At 37.2% G+C, this 19627-nt stretch overlaps 2 protein-coding genes across 11 annotated transcripts; one reads left to right on the top strand and one right to left on the bottom strand.

Annotated features, from left to right (window-relative positions):
* Positions 1-1057: 1057 nt before the first annotated feature.
* LOC18434714 (uncharacterized) lies at positions 1058-2628 on the top strand. Its single transcript, XM_006844777.4, has 3 exons — positions 1058-1551; positions 1695-1765; positions 1897-2628. Exons 1-3 carry the CDS (start codon positions 1375-1377, stop codon positions 2318-2320), a joined length of 672 nt encoding a protein of 223 aa, XP_006844840.1. The 5' UTR covers positions 1058-1374; the 3' UTR covers positions 2321-2628.
* A 5373-nt stretch (positions 2629-8001) lies between these two features.
* On the bottom strand, positions 8002-17956 carry LOC18434716 (DUF1336 family protein (DUF1336)). Of its 10 annotated transcripts, none has more exons than XM_088850430.1 (13): positions 17497-17956; positions 17277-17326; positions 16084-16260; positions 14481-14844; positions 13027-13110; positions 12825-12869; positions 12309-12731; positions 11897-12032; positions 11479-11641; positions 11173-11301; positions 9092-9286; positions 8373-8495; positions 8002-8285 (listed from the first exon to the last, which is right to left on the bottom strand). In XM_088850430.1, the coding sequence occupies exons 4-13, from the start codon at positions 14740-14742 to the stop codon at positions 8139-8141; spliced, it is 1707 nt and encodes a 568-aa protein (XP_088706556.1). In that variant the 5' UTR covers positions 14743-14844; positions 16084-16260; positions 17277-17326; positions 17497-17956; the 3' UTR covers positions 8002-8138. The 10 variants fall into 10 exon arrangements, with proteins under 10 accessions (XP_088706556.1, XP_088706558.1, XP_088706557.1 ...); XM_088850432.1 differs by having other exon boundaries at positions 12315-12731; XM_088850431.1 differs by having other exon boundaries at positions 17548-17956.
* Positions 17957-19627: the final 1671 nt, after the last annotated feature.

Genomic DNA, 19627 nt, shown 5'->3' with positions numbered 1-19627 from the left:
GGTTGGATGGTTTATTTCTCTCTCCTGCGTTGGAAATGCCAACGCGGTTGGTTAGAGAGAGAAAGACAGGCATGGAATTGTAGAGAGAGAGAGTTGGGTCACCAGGTCAGGTGAGGTCAGTCAGCACCAGATTAAGCCATGCGTTGCCGCCTCTCTCTCTATCTCTTCTCTCTCTCTCTCTCTCTATCTATCGACCCCGTCTCTTACTCGTTTGCAATCTATCATTATCTCTCTCTCATGGCCAAAGACGATTCTCTCTCCCCTCCTCGTCCACGTCTCCAACCACTGCCCTCCTTTTCCTACTCATCCTTTCTCTCTCTACCTCTGTCTCTCTCTCTCTCCTTTATTATTACTATCATCTCTGCAACTCCGTGCCTCCTCGCGTCTCATACCTTCCCGTTTAGACCTGGACTTCTTTCTCTCTCTAGAAACAAGGAAGCATCCATGCCACCTATTACTATACCAAATCGCTCTCTTTTTATTGCAAGGAACTTTTGGACTCTTTCTTTATTTTCTTGAGATAGCAACCATTACTGTATATTCTCTGAAACTGCTCTGAGAGGAAAAGCACGACTTCTTCCTATCTATTTTTCTCTTATTGCGTCCTTTAAAATCCTGGTTTCCTTCCTATTTCATTTATCGGCAAGGGCGTCCATGTTCTGGTTCTCTCTGGTTGCTCTCAAAGGAACGGCTGGATCTTGCGAGGTCGACTTTGGATCTAGATTTTTGTTGTTCCGTTCTTGAGGAGAAAGCTTTTCTTGATCTAGGGTTTCTGTTCTTAATTTTGAAGGGAAAGCTTGGGATCTAGGGTTTTTGTTTACTTTCAGAGGGACGGTTCTCGATCTTGTCTGTGTTTTCCTGATTTTGAAGGGGAGGCTTCTGGATCTACGGTTTCTTCCTCTGGTGTTCAAGGGAAATCATCTGGATTTAGGGTTTTCTAATCCTTTTTGGAGAGGGAAAGCTTTTGCATCTGTTACAGGAGACTGCAGATGTCATCTCAAGTATTTGCAAAGAACCTGAAGATGCCTGTTTCTGATCAGCGCTTGACGGTGTTGATGCCATGATTCTCCAGATCCAAGCCTCCATTACAGTTTCAGGGCAGATACCTTAGGGTTGGATTGATCGGTTAGGGTTGCAAAGATAAGGCCGTACATATTGAAGGATAAATTGTTTATCCCTGAAGTTGCAGAAATAATACCTTCAGTTTTGCAAGTTTCTTCGAGATCCACGACATCTTTGCGTTTTCATTGCAAAGCTCGCACCTCTTTGGTGCATACGAGATTTCCAGGGTTTTTCCTGCGATTGAAGGCTTTTTTATTTTCTCAACAACCTCATATCAAAGATTTTGCAGTTTGTCAAATAGTACCAGAGTCAATGAGGATTTTCCAGAACCCGAGCCCCTTTTCGAAGGGTGAAGTTTCAGGTTCTAAGCCCCGATACCATTCAGTTGCTACAGCAAACCCTGCAACTGCAGGTCCATCCATGGATTTGGAGGAGACTTATTATAGGAAGCTTGCAACTTTACAACCAGAGTTTCTCCAGCTTGTTAGGGTGAGTTTTTGAATTCTTCTTCTTCATATTCATTACCAAAAGTAACATTATATTTCCCTGAAAGTAAACTTTCTGAACTTCTCTTCTTCGTTTACATGGCCTAAAGCAAGAAGATCCTTCTCTGAAAGCTTTATTTGTTGCAGGAGACTAAAACTTTGAAGCAGCGGCTAAGAAGAACCAGGGGAAAGAGAGAGAAACTTAACGCTGAAGTCCGGTGTGTCCATGGTTAAAACTATGTGTGTGTGTGAGAGAGAGAGAGAGAGAGAGAGAGAGAGAGAAAGATACATATATATATGACAGGTTTTATCAATGTATTCATGGCTTTTCTTTCTATATAATTTTCAGGTTCTTGAGGCGTAGGCTGAAGCTGTTGAAGAAGAACTCAGCCTTATCAGAGAAATCATGTGCTATTATGCCGGTTGAGACGACTCCGGAGATGTGGCCCTTTGAAGAAGAAATCGTAGAACCTGAAGAAACCCTAGATATGAAAAAGCAGAAGTCTGGGTTTCCGTTGCCATGGGGCAATGGAGGAGGTGGAGGAGAAGCAGAACCAAGAAAGAGCACCATCACCATTGTTTCCCCTGCTACTGCAACTACAAAACTAACAATACAAGTCCCTGCAAGTACAACTATAAAACCTACAACAGAGGGTGGTGGTCCAGTGAGTGCACTGAAATCCTCAACCTTTAAGGGCGACAACTCCATGGCTTCTTCAAGAACAGGCAAGAGAAGGATAACATGGCAAGATGAGATCTCTCTTGGAGCTTGAACAGCCATTGGTACCCTACCATTTAACCATTCTTTATTATTCGCCTGTGGCTTTTTTTGTTTCCTCTTGATGAGGTAATTCACACTGCTATAATCATAGGCCAGAAATATTGGAAGGTTGCTTTTGAATCCCTTTTGTCCCTTCTTTTGCAGTAAAATTTTTGAAACCCCTGTAAATGATCTGGGTTTTGAGTTTTTAATCTGCTGTAAAAATGGAAATCCTATGGACATATTCAGATTAGTATTTTTGTTCAGTTTTTCTTTTTTTAATGGAATTTATACCATTTGGGGGTGCTTGAAGTCCCGGTATATGTTTGTTCTTTCTGATTTCTTTGTTTTTTGGTTTTCTTGCATTTTTCGATTGCTTTGTGATATCGGCTTTAGACTTTAGACTTTAGACGACTGGTTTACAGATTCCCATCCTCCTCTTTGTGCTTTCTTCTCTCTGTGAGCTATTGCTTTGATTTAAGTTTCCCGTTTTGCATAACTCCCTTGAATTTAATTTTTGGATATCAGAAGAATTGAGTTCTATCTCAAAGAATGTAAAAACACCATTGTAATTTTTTAGTGATGTTGTTATACAGTTCTATTCAGTTTTTTAATTAGAAATAACATGAATCAAATTCAGTTAACCATCAAAATCAGGTATATTTGATAATCTAGTTTGTTTCGAGTTTTATTCTCTTAATAAAAACCTATTGAATGTCAATGAAAATTCAGTTACATTTGTTTTTTCAGCCACATATAGTGGATAATCTAAGTTTTTTCAGTTTTATTCTCTTATGAAAAGCAGCTCACTCACCCAAAAGCAAAAAAGATGACAGCTTCTAAAGAAATAAAATAAAATGAAAAGCAGCTCACTCACTCAAAAGCAAAAAGACATAACATACTTCTTCTTCATTATCCAATCTTGCTACGTAATAAAACTCAGTTTAAAAATGTCAGAATAATATATTGGAAGTTGTCTTTTACCAGTTATTTTTCTTTTCCCTCGGTTTTGGTTTATGTCTAGAGCCTAGAAATGAGTCTCTCTTGTGAAATAATCAGCTTGCTTTACCGAACACAATATGGAGACAGAAACCCAGAATTGGATCTCTGTCACTCACTCTTGTTTGGTCATGTGATTTTTATATAAGCATATTTTTCCAAAAATTTATTGTCCACATTGACCCGCCGTATCGTATCTAAACTAGAGCACGAAGTTTTGAACACCCGCTTATTCACTCTCTGTTCTCAAAACCCCAAAAATGAGAAATTTTTTAGTTATTGTATTTGTGTGCCGAAGAATTGCTGAATGCCTTAACCCAGGCAAGGGATTTTATTTCTCACAGTGCCATATTATACTTCATATATCATTGGAGTTTTCATTTGATTTACCAGTCAATAAAGTGCGCTTCTGGTCGAGTACCTTCTTTATAACAGGTCTCCAAGCTATTCAAGAGGGCAAATATTTGATGCTCTCATACCTGTCTGTGGCCCTGGCTGTATTTGAAGGGGATTTAAGTTTTTCATGGGACTTGAAGGCATTTTACCCTTCTTTCTCTCTGTGTTTGTGTCCCTAATGCCGAACGAATACAAATTGGGAACCTCCTTGTTCTGGTATGAGCTTCTTGATTCATGTATGGATTTGAACACGCACACTCTCTCTCTCCATGGATTTGAATACTTAATATTTCCAACTCGAATTGTAATGGTGGCTGAGTTTGGCAAAGTTAGGAGGACAGCTTGCTATTTGCCTTACACCCTCCTTGGAATGTCTGAGTTTTTCATTTGCCAAGATGAAAACGTCTCAGTGGCGAAATTTCAAGAGAGGATCAATGTCACTGTTGATGTAGTGGGAATGGGATTACCGAAGCCTCTAATCAAAACCCCCATGGATCTTAGCCACCATAGCTTGTATTCAACCCCACCGGAATTTGCAGCTGATACGAGGCTCACCTTTCACAAACCCAGAACATAATGGCTGACCAGCTTCTAGGGCTTTTTGAGGGGTTGTTGAACCCTGCTTTCATTGAGAATGTCTAGGGCTCACGGGAAAAAAGAATAAAGTTTTTTCGAAGGCTTTGTAAGATTAGCCGAAAATGCAGGACGGCGTTAAAACGCTAGGTCGCATGGTAATGCAGGTTCTCTTCCAATCACTGGGAACTCGCCATAGATTTGTTTTTTGGATATCACAAGTAGTTGTAGGGTTTTCTGCTGAAAATTCATTCTTAGTTGCCATGGGTTTATATTGTAGCACGAGCTGCTTCTAAAATCTTATTGAATTGCATATAAGAAAATAATCTTTATTGTATTCCTTATAGGAAACGAGTCATTTGTGCTTTAGCCCCCTCATCCCTCTCTCTCGAACACTTTGCTGGTAGTGTCAAAATTGTTGATATTGAAGCACATGGCATGGATTTGGTTAGCATTGATGATTTTACTTTGTTTTTGCATTAGAGGGGGGGTGTCGTTTGATGATCTTGGTCTGCGTGGGGAATAGGGATGAAAGCCTCCTTCGCCTTGCATAACACTTAGTAAATTGGGAAAATTACAAAAAAAAAAAACATCCAAAAGAAGATTTTTTTGACCACCTACCCTAAACAAAATGTGTTCCAGCAACTTTTATCCCAAATTAAGCTTTTGTAGCAAATATCCCTAGTAAAAAAAGTCATATTGTTTATGAAAATACGCTTTATGCCGGACTGCCCTATTTTCTGTAAGATTGCCCCATTTTGTCGGACCGCATGCTTAAAGTGCCGGATCGCACTTGTTTTATGTCGGACTGCATGCTTTCCAGAAACATAATGCTACACCACCCTTATTTTATGTTGGACCACATGTTTTCTAGAGGGGAGTTTGGTCTTTATTTTATTTTTTTATGACTTGGGGGGTATTTATTAGAAAAATTCATTTTGACGCAAAAAGTGAAAAAAAAATTGTTTCGAGCTAAGTTGCATATAAAGTATAGTTTGGAGGTTATTTGTAAGTTTAAGTTTGTAATAATAAGGATCATGGGGGACGCTGCAAGTCTCGCATTGGATGCATGAGGAGGTTCTTAATCACACTGCTCATTTGCTCATTTTAGAGCTTAGTGTTACAACAAAGACTTAAGGACAAGTATTAGCATCAAATAGACATGAAAGCTTTAGAAACTCTAAAGTGACTTTTTAGATAACTTTTCTTCACATCATTTAGGTAAGGGTTTGTATAAGACAAGACCATTTGCTTTTCGTGGGAAGTCACTATTATTTTTAGCCTTTGGATGTGAAATCCGAAGTGTAACATCACATTCGAAAAATTTTGTTTTGAAAATTGTGGCCAACTAATAGCACATCCTTAACCACCTAATTTTAGGTCCAACAGTCAATAATGGTTGTGATCTCTTTGTATGAAAAATAAATTATCTCATTATATATATTTAATAATGGTTGTGACTTCTTTGTATGAAAAATAAATAGTTTTATATAAAGGTGCGGTACATGAGGTTGTAACTTAAACAATCAAAGTATGGTGCACCTCCAAATTGTCATAAAATACAATTTTGGTGTCGAATCCTTAGGATGGTGTGAGAATATGTCTTTGAAAAAAAATTTCCTAAACTACTAGCTATAATGAATAGTATAAGCTATTAGCTCCTAATGGTCAGATCTTCTTTGGATAGTTCAAAATTCATATCACTATCTGAATTTTCATCTTTTTTCTAGAAAACAAATCGTAATGAAAATTTGGATGTGTGTATTAAAAAATAGGGCACGCAATAAACAAATATATAAAAAATATTTTCTAAAATATAAAATGACTAACATACCCCTAAAAAATGACAAGGGTCATTCGATCATTTTAAATAATTGAAAGTAATTGTTTTATATTTTCATATGATGCACAATAGTGTTTAGTATATACACCAAAAATTTCATCTTAATATAATTTATAGAAAAATATTTAAAATAAAATAAATATGAATTTTTAACCACCCGATGAAGATCTAACGACTGAGAGCTAGTAACTTATACTATTCATTATAGCTAATAACTTTATAGTTAGTAACTTGAAAAATCTTTTTCCCATGTCTTTATAGTTTTTAAACTTAAAAAATAGTGCAACTCAAGCAAATCCATAAATGCATGAAATCTTGAAATTGGACTGTCTAAATAATGAGTTGTAAAATATACTATTTCAAAGAATTGAAATCTCATTTTTTCTCCATATCTATACATCTCGATGTCGAAATGATCCGTCCGATATTTTTATGACATCAAAACAACCTATTTCAAATGATTTTAGACATGCACCTTAATTCTATATTTAAAGTGTTAACCTTATATAAACTTTTTATTCATATAAATGGAAATGTGGGTATTGATCAACAATTTATTATTTTCATAGTGAAATCAAGGAAAAAGGTTCATAGAGTATCTTAGTTCAAAAGCGTATCCTCGGTGCTTTGACAAGCATCGCAGACGCGTGTCCATGTTATACAATTCAAATCTTATCGCAGGCTATGCATTCAAAAGAAAGAATAAAAAAACTTTGAAAAATAAGCCTTTGCGTAAAAGGAAAGGTTTCTATTCTTCCCCTATTCCCCTACAAGATATATACTTTCCCCCATCCAACCTATCAATTTAGATCAAGTGAACCTTGACCATTTAATCTTGACCATTTAATCTAAAAGATCTGATGCCTCAGAGTATTTTATTTTTAAATTTTTTTTATTTACAAATTATATGAGTACGGAATTTGATACGTGCCATCTTCTCAATAGAACACACCTAAAAACAATATTAAAAAGGATTTTTCGATAAAGCATAATAACCAAAATACCTAATGAAACTTTCAGAAGAATTCTGATCATTTTATTTTATTGAGAATATTTTTTTTATATAATTTTTTACAAGTGCGAGTTTAAGAGAGGATTGGACACCCAAAATTTGGTGTTAAAATATTTTGTAGAAAAATAATTTGAAATAAAATAGTATAGAGATATGACATTGTGATTGAATCCATTTCAACCATTCATTCAAAATTTGGATGGTTGGATGGAGAGAAGCATATAAGTTTTATGCAGTAGGGCATAGACAGCATGCCCTTGTGTAAATGTTTTGTTCTAGTTTCAACCTTTTCTTTTGATGGGCTTTCCATGTCTCTCCATCCATTATATATCTCTTGGAACGGTTGAGAGTTAGCTAACCATAAGTCACACATTAATCAATATATGATTATTCACATATTAATTAATATTGAAAAATTAAATTGGCTCATTAATTATTCATCATCTAAACCTTTTCCAAACTATTTGAGATCGGCTAGCTACATTTTATTCAGCTATTGTGCTACATCAAGGTCCATATCTTCAATTAAATATTATTGTACTAGAATATAACATTATTGTAAGCTTACTTTTAAACATTTAATTAAAGCTTCATAAAAAATACAGTACTATATAGTAGTTCTGTTCTTCGATGGGTTAACTCCTCATATGGGTAAAATTAGTGCAATGCTAAAATAATTTGTATCATATCTTATATGCCATTCATTAAACTCCCAAACGTGGAGTGAACTCTAGGCTCAAAGTCCAATTCTTAATAACATACCCTGCTGAATCCATCTGCTCTTGGCATTCTCCCTTGCCAATAATACCATATTTTTATGAGCATTTCATGAAGAAAGCAGGAGAGGGAGGACGGATGATTATTAGGATGATTGATGAATTTTTTTTTTTTTCCAATTTTTACAATAATATAACAGTCTTTCCATTCTTTTTTTTTTTTGGTAATGGCACAATCTACTTTGTGCCATAGAGAGCTTGCATTATTACAATGAAAGAGAGATTTCTTTCTTCACCTTTGAAAGGATGGTCTAAAGCCATCAAATTGATCATCGTCAAGAGTAACAAGGTTGGGTATTTGGCCATTGTCCGTAAAGTCCAGTTTGTTCAGCCTCACACAGCTAAGCACCTGTTCCGGAAGTTCTTCTGGCTTCTGGGCCTGATGATCCCACAAACGATACCACTTAGTTTAAATAAACAAGAGAGAGAGAGAGAGAGAGGGATTTGCCCTGGCCTTGAGCAATACCTGAATAGTTAAACCCAGGTCAAGTATGCCATATTTTAACCTCTCTCGGAATGCATCAAGTCCTTTCCTCGAAATGTAACTGAATCGATGTATGTCAAGATCTATCTCAAAATAGTTTGGACCCTGCTCGGAGCCACAAGATTACATGAGCTAACAAACACAAAGTAGTGCCAAGAGCGAATTGACAAACTCATAAAATAGTAGCGATCTATCTCAAAATAGTTTGGGCCCTGCTCGGAGCCACAAGATTACATGCGCTTACAAACACATAGTAGTGCCAAGAGCGAATTAACGAACTTATAATATAGTAGCGATCTATCTCAAAATAGTTTGGGCCCTGCTCGGAGCTACAAGATTACATGAGCAAATAAACACAAAGTAGTACCAAGAGCGAATTGACAAACTCGTAATATAGTAGCAATACACAAATATATCATGGTTCATTTTTATGTTCTATGCGCAATTCCACATTTTGCATAAAAGTACCATGATTAAAAGCCCCGACATCGGGTTAAAAATAGGCAGTCAGCTGTGTCAGACTACTGACTCGGCTAACCTCTACAAAAAAGAAATACATAAAAATCGATGTACCTGGCTCAGACTCGCTCCTAGTCTTAGGGCTAGCACCCACCCAGGTTTGAGTGGCTAGGGCTGTCCGAGCTCAAAGTCACTGATTTTTAGAACACTGATGAATAATCAAAGATGCACAGAGAATTTACCCTATAAAAAGCATGTTGAGGGCGCGAAAGCACTGGCTTTTCATTATAAGCATGCAGAAGCTTCCTTTCTGTAGCACTCAGATGGAGATCCTCTGGATTGACCACCCTTGCCATTATTTTTAATCTCTCTCTGAATGGAACCACGGATTCTGATGCAAACCCTTTAACCTTTTCTACTTCATCATCAATCATTTTCTGCATAATTAGCACGTTTAAGCATTAACAAATAGGGTTTTGTCGGGGAATACACGATAAGGTTTTTGATAGTGTTCAGGGAATGCACACCATAATGGGAGTAGCCAAACTAAACCCTAACAGATAATAGGATGTAAATGTAAAATCACAAGGGCACACAAACAAATATGCAAATGATATTAAACAGAATATCAGGATGTCCGACATATTACCTGATATATTGGTAATGAAATATTACCAGATATATCGGTAATTGCTTGGGTCTTATCTAGAAGAATGAACAAGATAACATTAAAACTACCTATTTCATGGAAATAACAAGTACAGAACAGCTAAGGACATTACACAGCTTGAGTGGGAGCTTTATTTTAATCATAATCCATTTTATTGTTAGTTTTTTAAATGTCTCCAGAATCCAAGTTCTGTTATATGTGAGGTTGAATATGTTTATGCGTGATGACATACTAGTTTCTTTTTCTCTGCAATCAGTATGTATTGAATATACCGGATTGATAGACTTATATTGGCTAGGTATAATACATTGTTTATAGGGTTTTGCAAAACAAATGGGTGGGAGAACTGCAAAATGCTACAAATTGAGTAAACAGTGGTGTAAAGTGCACCTTAAGAAATAAAGGCCAGGGTAGCCTACTATAAAGGGCCGTAACCCGGTGCTGGTCCAGTCTACGCAGGGTCCCGGGAGGGTGAGATGGAAACGGTCCTAACCTATGGCTTTCTTATGCACAAAGTGGCCGCTCCCAGGACAGAACCTGTGCTCTTGTGCTGGTTACCGGAGCCTTTTACCATCACACCAAGTAACGGCCCCTTGCACTGGTTAGGAGGGTAGCCTACTATCTTGCAGCCAAATTTAACTCCTCCAAACCTATACTTGTTTTCATGGCTTCTAACAGAATTCCAACTCTGACTAATAAGAGTCAAAACTCAAATTCAATTATTATATAAACTACCACCTATTTCATGATCTATATTCTTCTTTCCATTGAAAAAGGGCAATAACAACAAAATAGATTCCTCCAAGCAACCCAAGTAATTACAAGGTCATAAATTTAATCAATTAAGTCCAAATTGATGTGGAACCCATTCACCTTTTGAGTGTTAAAAACAGCAGCTGCACTGCATACCTCAGCTCAGGGCCACAATGGAAAATAGAGAAACCTATGTACTTTTCAAAGAACTTACAATTCCCACCATAAAACCTGAAAGTAAACCTCAATCAACGTGGTTGATATGTAAAATCGGCACCGCAACACTAGATGGTTTATGCTTTTGCTTTAGTCCTATTCATTGGTATTGGCCAATGAATGCCAAGTGAATGTGAAGCATCAATTTCAGGGCTCTATGTATTATGAATCAAGTCATATTGTGCCATTTACATAGCATCCATACTCTCTTGTTTGCTAATGATGAGAATTATGGAATCCACCTGTCTTTTCTAGAAAGTACGGGTCAAGTGCTACTCAAATCCAGGTTTTTTTCCTTTGATAAGTCAAGATCCAGGAATTGTAAACCAAAATACCAAATTGCCTTTGAGCATTAACTGGAAGGAAACAAGAACTGAGCTCTACTCTCTAGCATGCTACACGACTATAGTGATACAAAACATCTTATAAATCAAATATTTTAAGGACAACACTTTCTCAAGGTTTATCACCGAAATTCTATTCATGGGAAAATGTGGACAAAAAATTTGTCAAATAACTTGATTGTGAAGTTTAAAGTTTCGGAATATAGTGGCCAACTTCTGCTGTACATGGAAATCATAACAATTATATGTTTTCCCAATTAAATATGATAGCCAAAGGAAGCTAGTCCAATGTCCATTTTCGCTAGACTTCAGATCTGTATTTTATATCTACTGGAATTACCTTGATGCTCTCCTGACAATGGGCAGAAATCTCTTTCTCAAGGTTCTCTGAAAGTTTAAAATATAGTACAAGGCTCATCCCTTCACCATCAGTATCACCAACAAACATAGCAGCAGGATAAGTAGGTAGCTGCCACCAAGCCACAATGAGCTCATTAGACATATGATCTCAGCTTTCGACTTACCAATAAGATGACAAAGTTTCTAATGCAATCGCCAGCTATTTCAAATAAAAAAGTGCTAGCCTTAACATCTATAATCTGTATTTGAATTTATCAAGAAATACAAGATGTGGAAATAATGCTACCTGAATGTTAACAATCAATAGAGGTGGTATTTTCTCTTGTGATTTCATGGATGGAAGGTCTAGATACTGAGCAATATGATTAACCTTTCTAGGACAAACAAATAGGTCAACACCAATTGCGATAAAGGGAGTGTAGTTCGCTGCAGGAGACTTCTTCTTATCCCTGCATATCCCATATAAATGGTTCAGAGCACACAACTTTGCAATAAAAATCATTAAAAAGGAAAATAATATGATAGAGATCAAATCAAGGATTCAAATTATTAATTCAAGGATTGCTTTACCTAATCAAAATAATTCATCCTAATCAAAGTAATTCACATACATGTCATCCATATTATATCTTTTTCATGTCTAGGATAACTCAAGCTTCCTTCCCTAGATTGCGAACATGAAAGTTATAATATCTACAACATACCTGAAGTAGTTTTCACCACGGAGCTTAAACACAGAAGGTTCAAGAGCAGACCAGCAACCTTGCATTGGCTTCTCCCCTAAAGTGCATGGAACCTGAAGTCCTGCTCTGGGTCGATAGAGAAACCTCTTTGAAGTGCCTGAATAAATTCCATGAATCTATATTAGAAAGTAAAAATGATTAGATAACAATAAAATTTTGCAAGGCCATGCCGGTGGGTTTATTCCACACCAGCTTCATGGGCACCAGAATATGTTAACCCAAATGCGCCTTCATGAATTTTTAGGAAACTTTTTGCGTAATTTTTGTGCAAACTTCATTCGTTAATCATTGGTGAAGTAAGGATAATCAGTATGTTTGGAACCTGACAATCACAAAATCCAAGCAATGTAAAACAACAAAAAAGGAAAATTACCCTTACAGATTTCAGTGTTCTCACAACCATCATAGGAACATCGCTTCAAAGAGAGCCTGATAACTGCTGCCTTTTTTCTTTGAGATGGGGGACCAGGGCTGAGTGGTTGAGTTTTGTCATTAAAACTGAGAGTTGGAACCAATCTAGGCAAGCAAGATTTTGCCATTTGTTTCAAGGACAGATCATGGTTTTTCTCTTCTGGAGAAGTGAATGCATCTTCCCTCCGACCATTGGAACTCCCGTAAGGGTCATCCAATGGTTTTTTCCTTTTGTGACCAACTTCAGACCCAAGAGCTCTAGGTTTGGTTTCATCCGACTTTGTTCCACTGGAAAACCCATAACCTTGAGCACTCCTAACTCCAAAGGCATCTGCTTCTTTTTTGGGTTCGCCTTTATTTAAAAATCTCTCAGCTTTACCTCCATCTATTTTCAAATAACGCTCAACAGTCAATGACACTGGTGTGCTATCGCAAATATCTTCAATCTTACAAATGGCATCCATAAAACATGACGCACCAGAAGAAGCATTATTAAGTGCATGGCCAGTGGAAGGGAAGAAATCTGCAGCAATTAAAGAAAATCAGAACAACAAAGCATAAAAGACAAAAGATTCTAATTCTCGTAGTTTAAGGCTGATATTGTTATAGAAAGCACAAAAAATTCTGTTACTCGTATAATTTTTATAGCGGGAAACAGGGGGAATTGACAGGTTTATTACCTCCATGCACACTGCTGAAATCATCATCAGAGTCGGATTCTAAAAAACTGACAGAGTCAAACCATGCTTCCTCTTGGCATATTCCTATAAACCGATAATGATCCAAAGTTAACTTCTACAAGATGCCCTTTTGCAACCTATTGAATTTAAAATGAGGAAAAGCATTTGCTGTAATTTCGAATCCCAAATGATCTCTGTTGGTACTTTGACATGTTGATTGAGTGGCAGTTAACAGAAAATCTTCATTTGAAAACATATTAAATGCAGAAATATTTGAAAACATTAGCGAAGAGGAAAAGAGCCAAAAACCTCTGACCAAAGCAAAAGTTCTGCTAAATGCATATCTCGCAAATAGGAAAAAAGAAATAACAAGTTATTAGTGCATGTCTCCAATGCAAATGGCGAAAACGAATATATCCTGCATGCAGATTTGCATATCTATGGATCTAAGCCTTACAGAAGGATAGAAGGAAACCAGACTTCCAAACAAGGGGTGCTTCCAGTTAATGATGGTTTTGCTTCATAAATATGCATAAGCAGTTTCACACATACCAGGTGCAACAGGTTCATTCGACATTTAAGCTTTGGGATGATTCAGTTTGAAATTCAAGTTTCAGCTGAGCTCTTTTCTTCTTTTTGATAGGTCTAGAGAGTACTAAAAAAGGGCCGTAACCTGGTGCTGGTCCCGCCTACAGGGTCTCAAGAAGGGTGAGCTGGAAACGGTCCTAACCTTTGGCTTTTTATGCACAAAGTGGCCACTATCGGGACTCGAACCAGCGCTCTTGCACTGCCTACCCGAGCCTTTTACCGTCACACCAAGTGATGGCCCCTAGGTCTAGAGAGTACTAACACAATGAAAAGGCATATATGCTAGGCCAACACTACCCCAAGGATGAGGTCCAGGGATCAGGTGGTGTGGCCAGGAACAGGCATTTCACACCACTATAATCTCTCGTAAGCATTAACTAACTATGATTAAGACACACCAAATGCTTTTCCACTCAGTAACAGCTTTGTAGCAATAACAGCAAACACAAGTTATAGTTTTCTTTGGCACATCAGTCTTGGGAATATGGATATGAGGCTGCAATACATAAATGAAAACTCCCTCACTGAAGAGGGGGTAGCAGGGTAACACATGGTGTAGAGCACCCAGTCTGTGGGATGCTATAATATTCTTCTCCGGAAAACTCACAATGTATATCGTTCCTTACAATAGAAGTCTATTATTCCCTCAAAAAATTGCATAAATGTAAACCTAGCAATTCAAAACAAGAAGTATCGCATAAATCACATATTTTACAAGTTGAAGTGTTTTGAGGCATGTTCCAGGCATACCATCTAATGCTTGAAATTTTTGCTCATGACCATTCCAAAGCCAGGGAAAACAGAAATGATCCCACCCTCAACAATTTACAAACTTAAAGAAATGAACTAAACAAAAAGCAAATTACCATTTGTGTCAAACTGACTACAATGCCATTGCAGCTGAGTTAGATGGAATGTCCCACGTGCATTTGCGCCCTTCTCAAAATCCATGTGAACAAATTCACTAATAGCAAAATCTGCTATGGAATTTGTAGCCTCACTAGTACATGTTTTAGGAGCATCAGAAACTGTAGAAGAATTTTTTGTCCGACGACGCCTACCGGACCTAAGTAAGAACTTCTTTCGAGATCTCGTTTTTCTTTGAGCTGTTGACACACAGCCCCCCATTATGAAGATGTAGTTAAATTCCAAAAGCAAGGGAGCTTGTCTTCATGGAAGAAATCAGTCCCTTAACAACGTTGGGCCACTATGGACAAACAAAACAGCAACCTGCAATACATTTCTCAGCATCAAATGAATACTATGTTTTATTAGGTAATTAGTAGTGGTCAGAAAATAGTGGATTCAGGCTCAACCTTACCTGAGCCACTGGACTAGCCGGGTGCCAGGTCCACGTGACTAATCCCAAAAAAGGAGGGAGTCGGTTCCTACCCAGCAGCAGCTTATGTATTTTGTATCTGAGACTCAGTCGAGTCAAGCGGTCTGACTCGTCTGAGTCTGCCCTGATTCGGTCTTGCGACCCTAGTGATTCAGATCCCAGGCTCAGGTTTTTAAATGCTGGTTATTAGCATCACATGAATATTTCAGGAAAGGACACATTTTCTATGAGTCCATGTAGACGAGTCACCTCTTAAACATCCAATTTTGAGATGGAATTTTGGACTTAATTTTTAAGGACATGTAATCTCTAACATGGAGATCATGAATACCAAAAAAATAAATAAAACTTGAAAATTAGAAATAATAATTCTATTAAGAAAACTTTTAGACTGTTAATTTCAATTGTTTTTAGATGGACCACCTATTTGCATCCATCTTTAAGACAGATGCTTTATACCGTGGGACAGCATATTGTATAAATGTGACCCAGCCAGCATGAAACAATATTCGTTCAGGAAATGCTAAATTCGAAAAGAAAGAGGAAGGACTACAACTTGTACGAAATGATAGGCTAACTAATGCCAGAAAAAGTGCGTCATAATAATACACATTTAAATTAGTCCTTGCAATCCAAGGACCCAAGCGTGTATAAGCTCATCATGGCATGATGTAAAGAGACTCGCATGGATTACATGAGGGCAGTGTTTAAAACATCAGGGACTTGGCTTGGCACTCGCCCGAGTCGGCTCGCGTGGGCAACCTGGTGAGCCTGGAGCAAAACCTCAGGGCTCAAATTGAGTCTTCCCCCGAACCCTAATTTCTTTGTTTAAAAATGACCCACTCAACCTATAATAAGTGACTCAGGCTTGAGACCTTGGTGAATCCCAGCCCGAGCCTGTGTTGTTAAACAATGCACGAGGGCATTGGTTTTGCTATTGCCTACTGAGTTCATATTCAAAAGATAGCCATTAGGCACATTTACAGTCAGTATGATGAAGTGGTAGTTAGGAAAAGCCTGAATTACGAAAACCATAAAAACAGCTCATAAAACAGGCTTAATGGAAGGCATTATGTAGCTAGAGGATGGTAAGAGAAATGGCCAAAAGAGAATTTGATCAATCAAATTACCTGAGAATTGTGCTCCTGCCCCAATAACCCAGTCGAATCGACGGAGAAATGATTCAGCACGATGCCGAAGAGCACAAGAGGAGAAATCATACATTGATTTGTAAGAAAAATAGGCCCCATATACTGCATCAACAATTTAACTGATCCAGTTCTTTTGCATTGGACTTGATAATTAACCTACAAATAGATGAAAAGGCAAAAAGACAATTGGTAACAATCTAATATGCACACAAAATCCCCGTTTCGAGGAACCTTTCAAAGAACAGAGTAGATTAAATGAAAAAAGAAAAAAAAGAGAGGCTAATATGCAAATTGATCATTGCAGAACTCAATAAATAGGATGAAATTTAAATGAGAATGCCACGTGCTAGGATAAAATTTAAATGAGAACTCCATGTGCTAGGATCAAATTTAAATGAGAAGTCCACAAATAAATTTAAATGTAAGCCAGAGCAGATATATATAGAGAGAGAGAGAGTTAAATGAGAAGTCCACAAATAAAAATGTAAGCCAGACCAGAGAGAGAGAGAAAGAGAGATTTTCCACATAATTGAAACTGAAAAAAGGGAGAAAACTACAAAATCCACAAATATAATGCTGATAAATACACAAAAGCCAAAAAACCAACTTCATAATCCTATTAACAAGCAAAAATGGAAACTTTCAACTGTACAATGCAAATCCTAAATTCAAGAGAAGAAACCAAAAAGGAAACACCCCATCGAAATACAAAATTCACCAACGCAATGCTAATCATAACAAAAATCAAATCCAAAAACAGAGAACAGAAGAATTAAACACTCATTTGTGAAAAAGCCAATCAAAAAGAAAAAAAAAAAACAAAAAAGGTGGACTCAAGCAATATTAGATCAATCATAACCAAAAGCAGCACGAAAAATAATAAATTCAGCTTTACAAATCAGATTACAAACCAAAATGCAATGAAGAGAGAGAGAGAGACTGTTACAAAAGGAAGAGAGAAGGCAAGAAAACGGGAAGGCTAAGAGAGAGAATCACGACAGATGCATGAATGCACAAAGACGAACAATTTTTAGAGGGAGAAAGTCATCAAGACTAAAGAAAAAGCATAAATTCCTTTTAATTAAAGAGAGTTAGAGAGAGAGAGAGAGACGGGAGGACGTTTCCTTGAGCCCTGAAGGAAAAGAATACGTGAGAAAGAGAGAGAAATAAACCTGCTCGGCTCGTCGAGAATGAAGGCCTTAGCTTAGAGAGAGAAACTTGCCTGTACGTCGAGATTTAGAGAGAAAGAGGTGGCGAGTTAGAAATGCAAGCAGTTAGAGAGAGAAACAAGACTGGACGTCGAATTTTAGAGAGAGAAAGGTGGTGAATGGGAAATGGAAGCAGAATCGAGGGAGGGAAGGAAGAGGCTCTCTCTCTCTCTAAAACTCGTACCTTCCACAAAACCCAGCTTCCCTCTGCAAACCTTTTAGAGAGAGAAAGTACCAAGGCGAGGGAGGGAAGGGAGAAGCTCTATCTCTCTCGTCCCGCGGCCTCCCCCTCCAATCCTTTTAGAGAGAGAAAGTAGAGAGAGAAAATGCACGAGGGAGGGTGATGGGCTGAACCTCTTTTATTTGTTTATTTACTCATATATTATTAATAAAATATCTGACTTTTATTATTACGATAAAATGAAACAGAGAAGAACTGCCCCTGCCTCTGCCTCGGAAATGGAAGAAAAGGCTTTTTCCATTTTTATATATTTACACAGTAGAGAGAGGAGAGAGAAAGAGAGAAGGTGGTGTTTCTTCTGCCATGGCGACGCGTCGCGGTTGGATGACAGCAGCTTACACGATGACATCTTCCCTGTTCCTCTTTCTCTCTCTATATTTTCTCTCTCTCTCTCTCTAGAATCGACCTCTCCATGTCTCTATCTCTCTCTAAATTTGACCTCTAAAACAACGCATGTCTCTCTCTCTCTTCTCCGCCCCCTACGGAAGAGCATCGATGTGCACAAGCAACTCGCTTCCCCATCAACTTCCGACTTACCTAATTTGCCCTTATTATTTACCAAATTTCTCATTTTCCACATCAACTTCCGTAATTTGCGCTTATCATTTACTAATGGAGAAAAAACTTTTACCAATCAAAATAAGTCGGGTCGATTCCGGGTCCAACCGTACCCAAAGAATGATTTGGGACCCGTGCCCGAATTCCCCTGGACCTGGACCAAAAATATACTGGATCTGGATGCAATCGGATTCAAGCCAAAAATTTAAAATATCTATGTATTTAACTATATTTAATATGTTAAGACCCAAAAAATATTATCGGACCCGAACTCAAATAGTGCTTGGGATCCAAGATTTGGGCCCAAACCTGACCCACGGGGTCCAATTTTTGAACCCATATCCTATCTAAGTCTACCCCTCGGGTATTAGGTAGGGTCTGGGTCCATTGCCACCCCAAAAAATAAGTAAATCTTCACCTCATAACTCATAAAAAATTACAATTCAAGTATCGGAAACGTTTTACATCGATCATCTTGGCTAGAACATTATGGTTGTGATAAAAAATTAGGATTTCAAGCTCTAAAATAGCATACGTTGTAATAAATTATCTATATTGTTTCTTCTTTTTTTTTTTTCTTGTTTTGATAGAAATTCCACTATTAGCTTAAACTAAAAAGAGATTATAGATTTTAGAGACAATAGTCCCAGTATGGAGCGAACCCCCTTTGATAGACAAATTTATCTAGACCGTTTCTTTCACCCTAAAAATAAGTGTTTAGTTCCACAGGATTTGGACCATTATTTGGGTTTCAAAATTTTTTATTGCTGTTGAAAATTGATTTTAGAACCATCCTGGAAGTTTTTGAAGCCAAAAGTGCAACGATTTGAGGTGAGGCTTTACTTTGTTTTCTTAATGCCTAAATTTTTCAAAGGGTGAGGTTTGTATAAGGTGCCCAATGGCGGCTTTGTACTATACAATTAAGATGTATCTTTAAATTTTTAAGGTGCTCAATGCCCACCTTGTACTGCACAATTAAGTTGCATCTTTAAATTTTGTTGGAAGATGTAGTTTCTAAATAGAAACCTCGAGATAGATTGAAATTATGTATTCAACTCAATTAGGAAATTTAAAATTCTAAGAACAATGCAAATTGAGTTAATCTAAAAACACTTGAAAATCTTGAAAAATAGACGGTTTAGAAAACTTCTTACAAAATACACTAATTTTAAGACTTTAAAATCGTTTTTTTATACTATATAACTCGAGGTTGATATGATCAATTAGAAAAATTTCCAAATTTAAAACACTATTTTCTACTGGATTTTTGAGGTGCACCCTGCTTCTACAGTGTAATGTTGCAACCTTTCATATGAAATTAATTATTTAGCAGTCTACCTATATGCAACTATTCTAACATAAGATCATATAGTTTTTTTATGGGTATTTTAAAATTGGATCAACAGAAACAGCTAAGGTGTTAAATTGTTCATCTCTTATAGATAATTAATAAATTTCGCCATTAATATTAATAGAATTTTCCATGGGACCCACCTTCTTAATCTGTTGATGAGAT

This window comes from Amborella trichopoda, chromosome 10 (assembly GCF_054954075.1).
Source record: "Amborella trichopoda isolate Santa Cruz 75 chromosome 10, AtrichopodaSantaCruz75HAP2 v2.0, whole genome shotgun sequence".
Taxonomy (NCBI): Eukaryota; Viridiplantae; Streptophyta; class Magnoliopsida; order Amborellales; family Amborellaceae; genus Amborella; species Amborella trichopoda.
The sequence above is the reverse complement of the archived record's forward strand: the minus strand, read 5'-3'. Positions and strand labels throughout refer to the sequence as shown.